The 13,890-nt window shown below is 36.8% G+C and overlaps 1 protein-coding gene across 1 annotated transcript in view; it reads left to right on the top strand.

Annotated features, from left to right (window-relative positions):
• The window catches only part of LOC126754488 (ryanodine receptor), an 80,192-nt gene that overhangs the window by 41,321 nt on the left and 24,981 nt on the right, over window positions 1–13,890 (top strand). Inside the window, 5 exon segments of the mRNA XM_050466496.1 lie at window positions 4,956–5,520; window positions 5,595–6,032; window positions 6,154–6,573; window positions 7,788–8,391; window positions 10,310–10,409. Of these exon segments, the coding sequence (XP_050322453.1) occupies window positions 4,956–5,520; window positions 5,595–6,032; window positions 6,154–6,573; window positions 7,788–8,391; window positions 10,310–10,409 (2,127 nt within the window).

Consider the following 13,890-nt stretch of genomic DNA (forward strand, 5'->3'; position numbering starts at 1 on the left):
ACCTGTTATACTCAATCGTAGCTAAAGGGACAATTTCCTCAACATCATCAAGATTTTTGTCAAGTTTAAGGCATCGTGCTATTTCCATTAGTGTGCTATGGAATCGCTCCACCTGACCATTTGATGTACTATGTAGTGGTGGAGCATTCGCAATGTCGATATTGAAGTGATTCTTTAATGTAGCTTTGATGCTGTGTGAATTCAGCGACTTCTCATTGTCGCAATAAACTATTCGAGTACCGAAAAACATGTTGAGTAACTGAAGGAGCTGTGGTTTGACATCTACTATCGTTCTTGATTTCAACGACTGTACTATCGCAAATTTTGAAAACTTGTTGATGCACGTCAAGAAGAACTTGGACCCGGTAGAAAATATGTCAATGTGAAGAATTTCTCCACAATATGTTGGTATGGGCGTTTGAGCGATAAGCTGTTTCTTTGGGTGCCGATCATACTTCGCCCGCGAGCAAGTTCGACAATTTCCCACAAATTGTTTAACCATTTTTGGAAAGAAATAATCCTCTAGAATTTGTTTTGTGTTCTCCTGCGCTGCTCGATGCGCTCTGTTATGTTCAGCAGCGATAATTTCCTGCTGCTCATTCGGATTCGTAATGTCGTTAACGAATTTCTCCGTATGTCTGAATTTAACTGTTGGAAACATTTCGACCAGTTCGTGCGGAAACTGTGCAAGTGCATGCAGATCGCAGTGTATTGCGTTTACTGCTGTTGTGTTTACGGCCTCCTGTAAAAGTTCTAATAAATCCTTTTTTTCTCGGTAAGAAATGATATGCCTTGTCTTTTTTCCAAAAATTATAAAAGTTTTTCTTTGAGGTTCTGTACCTACCTCCACAATAATCTGGTTGCGGAAGCAATTTACCGGTTTTTCCGATCTTTCAATTGTATGGGTTGATGATTCCTCGCTATGAATTGTCTCGATGCTCGTGTTATCTAAAGCATTTATATGTTGCCTAGATAGAGCGTCTGCCACCACATTTTCCTTTCCTGGTTTGTAGATTAGCTTTGCGTTGCATTCGTCTATGAAGGCTTTCCATCTTTTAATTTTCGAATTAGGATTCCTATCCGAAACCGCAAAGGTCAGCGGCTGGTGGTCAGTATAAACATTAAGTTTTGTTACGCCGTACAGGTAGTTTCTAAGAGCTTTCAATGCCCATACAATAGCTAACAATTCCCTTTCATTGGTAGCGTAATGCTCCTCGCTCCCGGACAGAGTGCGAGAAATCATGGTAATCGGTTTGCCCTCCTGAGAGAGGACGGCGCCTATAGCATGAGCCGACGCGTCAGTAGTTAGATCGAATGGTTTGTTAAAATCTGGGTACGTCAGGGTTACATCCTCTGACGCTAAAATTTCTTTAATTGTTTCGAAGGTCTTTTTCTGTTCATCCGTCAAATCAATTCTGATTTTTTTTGATTGGGACGCAGTAACTCGACCGTATTCGCCTCTCATGATGCTCGACAATGGTTTTGATATTCTAGCGAAATCCCTTATAAAACATCTATAATAACCCGCTAGACCTAGGAATGATCTGAGTCCCCTTAGAGTGGTGGGCTCAGGGAAACTTCGTATTGTGTCGACTTTGTCTGGACACGTTTTTATTCCTCCTTGTGAAACTAAGAACCCCAGGTATTCGACCTCAGTCCTAAAAAATTTGGAATTTTCAACCGATACTCTCATGTTAGCCCTAAATAATTCATTTAAAATTGATTCTATATCTTTCAGATGCAGCTGTTTGTTTTCCGAAAAAATAATAGCATCGTCTACATAGACAAAACAGCTTTTCCCAATATGCTCTCTTAATACGTCGTCTATGGCGCGTTGAAAGATGCTCGGCGCGTTTTTTAATCCAAAAGGTAACCGGCAAAATTCATACTTGCCATTCTTGACAGAGAAAGCTGTTTTTTCCCTATCACGCTCCAATAGTTTAATCTGATGGAAACCAGATTTTAAGTCCAAAGTGGTGAAGTATTTACTACCACCCAAATTGGAAAGAATTCCTGTTATGTCGGGAATTGGGTATTTATCACCGATAGTTTTTTCATTGAGCTTCCGAAAGTCAATAACTAATCTCTGCTTCGCCTGTCCGTTTTCGTCTACCCCCTTTTTCTTTACCACCCATATAGGGTTGTTAAACGGTGATCTTGATGGCCGGATAACTCCATTTGCTAACAAGTCCTTAATTTCTTTGTCCACGAAATCCGCTACACTCAGTGGGTACGGGTATAATCTTGAGTAAACTGGTGTTTCGTCCTCCGTTCGAATTGTTGCTATCACCTTTGTATTGTACGGTAATGCCTCATTGGGGTCAGCAAAAACCCCATTCATCCTTTTGATCATCCTAGAAAAATCTTCCCTAACGTCTGTTGGTACTAGATTTGTTTGAAGCCTAAGATGGCTTACGTCATGACTGGAAATGAAGAAGATTTCCTCCTCACCAAAATCATGATTTATTGTGTTCGATTTAAGGTCAATGTTCGCATGGACCCTGTTTAGTATGTCGAGCCCAATCACGCCATCAAATGATATTAAGTCCGGTAAGATGAAAAATTCTGCCACTACACCAAATATTTTTATGTAGCATTTTTCCATGATAGAAGTAACCCCGTGAATAGATTTTACAGAGAATGTGTCCCTGAAATGTTGTGTCCTTAAAGCCGGTGTTGGTTTCATATAACTCCTCGATAAGGAGTTTCACTTCTTTCCCTCCTAGGGACTTTGAAATCCAGGGTAGGAGGGACCTTCCCCTAAAAAATTAAGTTGATCTAAACTTACGTCATCCGCCGCTTGTTCGGCTTCTGCACCGTACAATGATTCACTCTGTGGCTCAACTTCCTCCTCCAGATGATTAACACGTTGGATCTTTGGTCCTGTGTAACGTCCAGAATTTGCTGGACGTTTTTGTTGATACCCCTGTTGCATTCTATTACTGTTTCCTTGATAGGCACCTCGGTCTCTGTCAAACGATTGGTGTTTAAATTTCGATGAGGATGGATCAACGTCCATTTGTTCCGCTCTGACTAGTCTGTCGCTGTCACGTCCGTTATTTACCCTTTGATTTTCCGTAAAATGAGGTGCATGTCCGGGTTTGTACTGCCTATTACTGTAGTAGTGTGGGCTCTTATGAGCTGAGGGTGGATCATAAGTGTTTGTCCTATGGTTGTTCTGGCTTGAAATTATATTATTATTTTTTTTAATGTGGTTGCCCTCGACGTTCCTGGCAGCAAAATTGGCCGCGAACGCATACCGCTCATGGTTTGAGTCTACCTCCTGTGCTAAAGCAAGAGCAGACGGAAGGTCAGACGGCCGTGAAGCGAAAAGAATGTCGCATAAGGGCTTCCTTAAGCCGGAAATGAAAACTCTTAGGGCATCTGTCCTATATTTCTCGTTTATAATTTCTGCCACGCTACTCTCGTAAGACATTATAGTCTTATTAGCTAGTAACGTTAGCTTCTTTTCTACCTCATCGTAGAATTCCAGACAGGACCTAGAACCCTGTCTTAAGGTACATAATTCCTGCTCTATAAGATATACGGGACGTTTGTCCGCGTACGTAAAGTCTAAACGTGCTATAATGGCATTAAAATTAAGCACAGTACTAAACGATGAGAGGACCGCATCGGCAGCCCCTCTTATTTTGTTCCTCAAAATGGTAACTGCTTGGTAGTGTCGTTCACTGCCATCGTACCTTTTGAACAGTTCATAAGCGTTATGCGCCGCCTCGCGCCATGACACATATGTGCCTATGTGACCATGAAATTCGGGAAGTGATTTGATCGCATCAAGCGTTATGTCACATGTCACTAGTGGATTTACAGATACCTTTAAATATTTTTCTACCTTTGGCCTGCTGCCCGTCACTTGGTTTTGGATTGCTAATAACTTCCTATCGAACTCCAACCTTTGTGCTGCCAAAGCACTTCTAACTTCCGCCTTAATTAACTCGCTTATTTGTTCTGTGTTCATATTTGCTTTCTGACTTCCTAACTTTAAATTTCTAAAAAGGTCTTCCAGACCTTCACTCATTAATTTTTGTTCTGTCACTTTCCTTTATTTTATTCACAATTATTGTTATATTTATTCCAGGAAACGAGCATCTCACTTACCCTTCCATTGGATTTGAATAGATTAAAATTAGGTTCAGGTTCTTCCGGTTAGTTGATCGGGCCAAAGGTTGTCTCTTCTTAAAGTCCACGTTGAGTCCAAGTAGTTGATTGTTGTTGATTTTAAGTGAGCCAGCTATCGTAGTCACACGAGTCGAGTTAAGAACTTTATATTTTTCTATTAAACTTTTCACTCGCGTGCCCCACGTTGGGCGCCAATTATTCAAATGTATTGTTCAATTTTAAAATTATTTTATTTGCCGTCATCTCGGCTTAGTTGTCAAGCATAAAGTGCCACTTAAAATTATTCCTAACTTAGCTCAAGCCACCAACCCGCATCGCGTTGTGGCTCCTCTGCTGACGTTTTGCTGACCTTGCGCCTCGTGCATGGTGTTTGTTTACTTTGATGTTTGGCTAATGTTCTCACGCAAAATGTGCTGACTTAGCGACATGTGCAGAGTGGTAGGCTCTTATTACGACGGGAATTAGGGTGTGTCGTTTCCTCGCGATAACTTGTATATTATTGAATTTGGAATCTTGTAAGATGCGAGGGTATAAAATGTTCGGTTACATCTGAGTGTTAGCCCATCGTTAATCCATCCATTTCAAAGTTCGTGAAAGCATTTTCCCGTCTGTAATCCTTGCGAGTTGCAGGAATATAAAATGATCGTGTACACCCGAACTTAGCCATTCCTAACTTTTTTAATATAAAGTTTTCAACACCAGTGACCCCTTAGCCCTTCTCCGCTTGTTTCTCATTTAAGTTAAAATTATATCATTTAAATTTCAAAACTCTATAAAAATACATATGTATGTATATTTATTATTTAAAATTTCAGAACACGAAGAGAAGCAAAATCGGTTTCGAGCACTTCGAAATCGGCAGGATCTCTTTCAGGAAGAAGGCGTTCTAAATCTAATATTAGAAGCTATTGATAAAATTAATGTAATCACTTCACAAGGATTTTTGGCCAGTTTTTTGGCGGGTGATGAGACTGGTCAAAGTTGGGACCTAATATCGACATATCTTTATCAACTATTGGCAGCAATAATTAAAGGAAATCATACTAATTGTGCGCAATTTGCCAACAGTAACCGCCTAAATTGGCTATTTTCACGATTAGGTTCACAAGCATCTAGTGAAGGATCCGGCATGTTGGATGTGTTGCACTGTGTTCTTATTGACTCTCCAGAAGCACTGAACATGATGCGCGATGAACATATTAAAGTAATAATTTCCTTACTTGAAAAACATGGGCGAGATCCCAAAGTTCTTGACGTACTATGTTCACTGTGCGTAGGCAATGGAGTGGCGGTTAGATCATCCCAAAATAATATATGCGATTTTCTGTTGCCTGGAAAAAATTTATTATTGCAAACGCAGCTTGTGGATCACGTAGCCAGGTGATTTTTCTTAAATTTTTATTCGTATTCAGACTAACTAATATCTGAAAAAATCCATTTTCCACTTTTTCTAGCATACGTCCGAATATATTTGTTGGTCAAGTAGATGGATCTGCGATGTACCAAAAGTGGTACTTCGAAGTCACTATGGATCATATTGAACAAACTACTCACATGATGCCGCATTTGAGAATTGGATGGGCTAATACCTCTGGCTATGTTCCTTACCCAGGTGGTGGTAAAAAGTGGGGAGGAAACGGTGTAGGTGATGATCTTTATTCCTTCGGTTTTGACGGCGCCCATTTATGGACGGGTGGTCGTCGAACTTTGGTTGTTAACGACTTACCCCAGGAACCATATATTCGAAAAGGAGATGTTATTGGCGTTACTATAGATCTTTCAATACCTATTATTACATTTTCTTTTAACGGTAGCAAGGTTCGCGGTTGCTTCAAGGATTTTAATTTGGATGGGATGTTCTTCCCTGTAATGAGTTGTTCTTCAAAGTTGAGGTTAGTCCTAACAAAAGTCACATAGTATACTCATGTTAATACCCATATTTTCCATTCAATAACAAGTAATACGTATATATGTATGTACATATAAACTGTTCTATTTTATACTGAATTTTAGTTGCCGCTTTCTTTTTGGTGGAGACCACGGCCGTTTAAAATTTACCCCACCTCTGGGATTCTCCCCATTAGTTCAGTGTTTGATGCCACATCAAAATCTAAGCTTGGATCCTTGTTTTTACTTTGGAAACTTAAATAAAAATGTTTTAGCCGGACCGTGGCTAATCGAAGATGACACTGCATTTGTACCTAACCCTGTTGACACTTCTGGTGTCGCACTTCCTTCCTCTGTGGATCACATAAAGGAAAAACTAGCAGAAAACATCCATGAAATGTGGGCACTGAACAAAATAGAAGCAGGCTGGTCTTGGGGAGAGCACAGAGATGACTACCAACGAATACATCCATGTCTTACTCATTTTGAAAAACTACCTTTACCAGAGCGTCGGTACGATAGTCAATTGGCGGTGCAAACACTTAAGTAAGAAGTCTATATATATATATATAAATAACTTAGTAAATATTAAATTAAACTTAACTAACGAATGTTGAATTGTGAAAAAAAATTAAAAATTATAATCCAATGGGAGACTGACCGCTAGTTAGACTTAGCAGCACCGAAAGTGGTAAAATAAAAGATATTTTATTGTAAATATCGTCTCATCCCCCATAGTGGTGAAACAAAGAAACAAGTTCCAGATGTTTTTCAATCCATCCGTCTATCTGGCATCCGATTAATGAGTAAAAATTTGAATATCTGCTGACCCAATACTGTATACTGTCAGATAACGTCTCTTAAAATACATTATATCTTGATATAAGCGTTCTGTTTGTTCTTCCTCATAAGCTCTCAAATGCACTCTAAATTTATTTAAATGAGAATGCAACATGCAACCTACTACTTCAAATATGAATCCGGCTTTTATTTTTGCCACTGAAAGCTTTGGAAAAATATTCTTAAAATATTTGATAGATGATTTCCTGGTTCCCTCCAAATTATCGGCATTGGTACAGCCAAATTTTTGTCTTGATTTTTAACAGGTAGATTAAGAGAGAGAAAATAATAATCTTGAAATTTTTACTTAAATCATACTTTAAAACTCGTTAATCCTCTGTAATGTGCAAACAAATACTATGGCAACTTCCAGTGAAAATCAAAAATGATCAAATCGCTATAACTGCTTCAAAAGCAAATGTTTTCAGTTTGTAATTGTCAGATCATATATAATCAGAATATATTAGGTAAGACCCATGCTCAAAACAAACAATATTTTTTGTTGATCTGCGGTATCTTTTTACCAAAAGTAGTAGTTAGTCTTTCTAATTAATGTGTTGTGGTGGTAAAAATGGACAAAACCGGTTTTGTATCCCCTGAACTTTGTAATACCTTATATCTTCGTAAAATTAAGGTAAAATGTAGTAATAAACTACTAACAATTTTGTCGAACAAAATTATGTCTTCCCCCTTTAGTATTGTATATTTCAACATATTCGGTAGCTTCCAAACTTAATCCTTTCAAACTTTTTGAATATTGAAACATGTGTTCATAAAGTTATTTGAAAAGTATTCAAGCAACAACGAAAACGACTAAGACCCATTTGTAAATAGGATGTTTGTTGAAAACTGAATAGTATATTAAGTAATGTATATTATGCTTCCCTAGAACTTTTGTTTAGTAATTTCTTCTTTCATAGGACCATAATAGCTCTTGGATATTATATTACTATGGATAAGCCGCCTGCCCGTATTCGTCCCATCCGATTACCAAATGAAATTTTTATGCAGGCTAATGGCTACAAACCTGCTCCCTTAGATCTCAGTGCAGTCACACTTTCTCCAAAATTGGAGGAATTAGTAGACCAGTTGGCTGAAAATACACATAATTTATGGGCTCGCGAGAGAATCCAACAAGGTTGGACTTATGGACTCAATGAAGACTCCGAAAATCACCGCAGCCCACACTTGGTGCCTTACTCAAAAGTAGATGAAGCCATTAAAAAAGCAAATCGTGATACCGCTTCTGAAACAGTACGTACTCTCTTGGTTTATGGATATATGTTAGATCCACCAACAGGTGAAGGCAATGAGGGATTATTAGCTGAGGCGCAACGATTAAAATTTGCTGCTTTTCGCACTTATCGCGTCGAACGGAATTATGCCGTCACATCTGGAAAATGGTACTTCGAGTTTGAGGTTCTTACAGCGGGTCCAATGCGTGTAGGATGGGCTAGAGCAGACTGTCATCCAGGGACCATGTTGGGCAGCGACGACTCCAGTTGGGCTTTTGACGGGCATAACGTGAGTTTTAGTGGAAATAGAAATCTCATTCCTGGACCAACCAAAATTATAGACACATATGTATATTTATGAATATTAAGAAGCATATATATCAGGGACATATACAAAATCTTATGTTTTATTAATTAAAAATTAATTGAAATTTGTGAACATTTGTATACAGTAGGATCCCGATTATGAGGATCAAATAAAACCAGGGGTATTCCGTATAATCGAAAATCCGGATAATCGATTTCAAAGCAAATCAAACAATATTTAAATTATAATAAAGTTTTATTATATAATAAGCTTTACAAGTGTAGTTTAGATAATATGTACGATATATAAAAACCGAGCAATAACGACAAACAATGTATTACATAATGCCTATGTAATTTAAAATTTTGGTTGGAAATAACTTGTTATTGGTCTTTGATGTAAAGAATCACATCGTTTCATTGCGGCCAAGTCCCTGATGCGTTTCAATTGTAACAACTGTATGGGATCCGATACATCCTGTCTTTCAAACCACTTAAACGCAATATAAAGAGCTTCAAAAGTACTTGATATACATCCCCAGTTTCAGTCTCTTCTTCATCTTCTCTCTCGTTATTGTTCAAATCCTCAATGATTTCTTCATCAGTTAATATTTGGAATCCAGGGTCTTCATTATCGCAGTTCAGCCATTCCTTAATATTTTCTTCATCGCACCCTTCACTAATGCTAAGAATTTTCATTGTTTCTGTCATTTCTTTAAAATCGTCATGCGCCGTCAAAACATTTTTAAATTGACAATTAGAACCGAGACGAAGGAGTGCGGATAATCGGATATTCGGATAATCGATGTTCGGATAATCGGGATTCTACTGTATATGCATTATTAATTATTTAATATACATGTTTTATGAAATATAAAACTTGGGACGATATGTTCTTATATTCAACAAAATTTAATAATAGTTTAAACGACTTGACTTACTCAAAATTTACTGACTATTTTCAATTCGTGTAAGGTAAATATGCTCGTAAAACTACCTTTGCAGAATTTTTAATTTAATATTATCTTGGCTTTGATTTACTTTGACACTAACTAACCTATTGAATTAGTTGGTCATATTTTGGAAACCTCAATTCAATACAATTTTAAATGTAAATCGCTTTTAAAAGAGTCGTACCACCGCCACTGATCTCAAGTTTTTTTGTGTTGAAGGCATATTTTTTTGGCAATAAATAAGTAGTTCTTAAAGATTATTTGAATTTGTTTATATATGAAGTGCTTTTTCGCCGACGAGTGGCCTTCCCTAATGTAAAGTAATATAAAATAAATTGTAAAGAGAGGAAGTATAACAGTTTTGGAAACTTTCACCGGTATCTGTGTATTTGTATAATATTTAGTAGTACTAAAAAAATGTGTTAAAAAATCTGACAAGGTATGTGAAATACATATATTTATTACTTTTATATTCATTATGCTATTATTAACTATATATATGCACATGTATCATAAACATATATATGTGTGTATACATGTTTATGTATGTACGCATGTAAAAACTTATAGGTGACAAAGATGCACGGCGGATCAGTGGAACACTTTGGTGTTCGGTATGAGGAAGGCGACGTTATTGGTTGTTTTATCGATGCCTTGGAGAGGACCATCAGTAAGGATTTTAAACAAGTTGCCAATAAATTCAGAATAAGCGTTTTTCATTCCGCTGTTTTGTTCATTAATTACAACTACCATACAATATATTCAAATGAGCGGTATACAATATTTAGAGCGAATACTTTCCTCGTATAAAGCTTCAATTCAATGGTGTCAGAAATCAGTTGAACGAATGTCCAAATATTTCATTAGTTTATTAATATTCTTATTTACCTAATACGCTTTTATTCTACTAATTTATATAAGTATTTCTATTAACTTTAACTTAATTAGGAAGAAAAAATTGCTGGTGGCACCTGTGAATCTTTTGGTAAACAATGCGGGCATGGCGATATTGTCGGCGTGTTCTTAGATCTCGCCGACCACACAATCAGTAAGAAACTACATTTTTTGTGTCCATGACCTTGCTTTTTGATATCTACTAAACATCATTATACCCAATTGATCAGATGAATAAATCCTAATATTCATACCTTTGCCTACACAAAAGCTGTTTTATGAAGTAATAACTTGTTTCTGGAAAATGCATTCCACTCCTTACTACTTAGCAATAAGCAGAACCATTTGACACTGCTTTATCAGTGTACAAATGTTATATCATAGAATCGCAAGTAACATAATCCCATACTAGGTAAGGGCATTATTATATAAATAAAGAAAAGAAGGTTATACTAAAAAAAATACATATTGGAAAGTACAACTGATGAGTCTTCTGAGTAAAAGTTAACAAAGTTTTATGCGATTGTTAATATGCTAGAAAGTAGTAATGCTTTTAGCACAACGATATTTGTCCCACAAAGTATATATAAAATGTATGAAACCCACAAATTAATGAATATTTTGCAATGCACATGTTATAAAACTATTGTGTTTTCAAAAAGGGCCTTTTTTATAGTGCATATTTAGTGTTTCAAGCTTTTCATAATTTAAGTACGGTTACATATATAGTACATACCCAGTGGCGAATCCAGAGACTATTCTTGGGGGGGGGAATTGAATTTATCCTTCGATTTGGGTTTCAAACTTATTATTGCGAGAGAAATACAGTACAAATTATGAAACAAAAATTATCAATTCCAATTTTTAGGTAAACAAAGTGGTTATAATCGAAAAGTCAACCATATGCATGCATTACATAGTGGCTCATTTTATTAAAAATTCAAACAGAAAAATCCTTTTACATTGCGTGTTTCATAACGCAAAACGATGACTGCCAAGTTTTGCGAATCTTTCGATGACTTCTTCGGCGGTGATTTCGATGTCATGATGCGTATGAAGCAACGCTAATCCAACTAGTCTTTCTTGAAGCATGGTCGTCCTAAGTCATGTTTTGATGCGGCGAAGATAAGAGAAAGAACGTTCAGAGCTCGAGTTTGTTACGGGAAGTGTACAGAATAGTCGGAGATAGGTGTGTATTGTTGGGAATATGTCGACATCACATTTTCTTAATGTTTCCAGTGCAGAAGTTGGAATTTCGCTGCCTTCAATTTTTTGTTGCTGCTGCCAGTGACATTGCCAGTAGCTTAATTCACCTTTGAATTTCAATTTTTGTACGTGTTTTTCATTATCCAGAAGACTCCCGAATCTTTCTATCAAGCATCCGATTAGACCATCGATTTCGTTTTCTTTTAAAAGACTTGCTTTTTCTGGGAGCAACACACTCAATTGGTAACCATCCAAAACTTCTTGTGTAAAACTAGCTTCCAAATCTTCTTTGATGGTATCCAGCAGAGTTATATAGACAGAGACCCTGTAGCAATCTTCGCAAGTTCTCAAGTCGTAATTTTCGCGTTTCGTTTATCGACCACATGTTCTCGGTTTCGCTTCGTCAATATCGAGTTTTCCCGCCATTTGCTTGGCTTCTGAATAAATCAATCGGAATATTTAATCAACTTTTTCCCTCTTTTTTTTCAACGTGGCAAGCAACATCCCAATCATTTTTAATGCCTTCGCCAAATCATTGTTTCCTTTTGAAGAACTACGCTGAGCGAATGGGTGAGCGATAGAATGTCGCTGAGACAGAGAAACCCGACGATAAATTCGAACTTGCAAATGAGAATTGTTGCTTTGCCTGCTGTTTCTCTGTTCTTCCACTCACTGATTTTTGACAGAGCTTCGATGATCAACGGCAACTTCGCAACAAATTGAAGGACAGCATGGTGTCTCTCTACCCATCTTGTTTCACACAACTGGACAATTTTTTCACCAAGTATCTTTGCTAATACAGTCACACGTTTTGGAAATGAGTTCTTTAAGAATTTGTCGTCTTCTCGTATGGCACTGGCAACGTTTTCGATTAATCGTACTTTCACTGACTTTGAAATACTGTTGTTGAGTTTGTGCGAGAAACACGGAGTCATGACAGCATTTTTTGCTTCATTCCGAATTTCGTTGACTTCTCCCATATCTGACAGCATGACCACAATTCATCAGTCCCTATCGAAGTGCATTCCTCCATTCGGAGATTCATTTTCTTCATTGTCTGTCAAACCGGTTTAACAGCTTAGCGAAGGTCTATCATATTTGAGATCTACATTTCAAAGTCGCCCGTGGCGTAGTGGTTAAGCTGGCAGGTCACTTCCCCAGCCTAGGGTTCGAACCCGGCCGAATATTTTTTTTTTTACAAAATGTAAATAAAAATCGGGAACATTTCCCGACAGAGCCGGGAAAATTTCCGTGCCTGATTTCCAGGCGTTTCCGGACCAGCTGTTATCGTTGGGAATCGCCGGGTTCCGAAGACGAGGGCAAGTTAAAACTCGGGTTCTATACGCAAAATTGGTTACTACTAATGTTGAATAAACAAACCTAACCTCAATTTTTATGTACACACTCGTTTGAATGTCAGTGAAATTTCACCACGCACAAAAATGAACAGTAAAATCGAAACAACATCGATACTTACCCTAATAATTCCGGTACGAGTTCTATCGGAATGTAATATTGTTACCAATTACGAGGAAACTCATCATAAATTTGTGGAAGTTACTTATAACTTCAAAATTATGATAATACTTCGCCTCCCGTCTTTACTTAATATACTAGTAAACCACCTTTATCTTTGGCTATCCTGGTATTAAAATGAAAAGGATCATATTAAAGAGGGGGTCATATCAATGGTCCAAATATATGTTCCTTATATGGCGACACAACGCAAAGAATTAAACACATTGTTGAATAAATACAACATAAGGACTGCCTTACCAAAGAAACTTAAAGAATTGACTTTCAATTCATAATCTTTAGTTATTCACTCGTCATAAAAGTAATTGAAAGTATAGACGTGCTCGTATTATATTCTACCCCAAAGAGAAAATCGAAAAACCTTTAAAATGTGAGATTTCTTTTTGTGGTAGAATTATCGCTTACATCTTCGATTTAAACTCAATCAATTATAGAAATTAAAAACACAAAGACTAAAATAGAAAGTAAAAACCAGTTAGAAAACAATTATATTAAAGTTCTACTCTAGAGGAATAAAAATTGAACAATGTGTAATGCAGCGCACTTTATATTTATGTCAAATTTTAAAAATTTGATTTTAATATTTCATGAATTGAAGCTAAACATTTACAGTTACACTAAACTATCACAAAAACCTGTATTTAGATACTTATGTATAAGTATTTGACTACTAAACATACTAATTTAAGTTTTACCGCATGCTGCTTATAGGTAATTAGATGAACGAAAAAAATCGCTGCTTTTTGAAATGAAATATTCGTATTAATAATAAGATATTTATATACACCAACTGAACTATGCACCAACGAAACAATTTTTCACTGTTTACAAATTTGTTGTATGAATTTAAAGAGTACTTTAAGTGGAGGAAATTGAAACTCTCTATCAACTAC

This window comes from Bactrocera neohumeralis, chromosome 4, assembly GCF_024586455.1.
Source record: "Bactrocera neohumeralis isolate Rockhampton chromosome 4, APGP_CSIRO_Bneo_wtdbg2-racon-allhic-juicebox.fasta_v2, whole genome shotgun sequence".
Lineage (NCBI taxonomy): Eukaryota > Metazoa > Arthropoda > Insecta > Diptera > Tephritidae > Bactrocera > Bactrocera neohumeralis.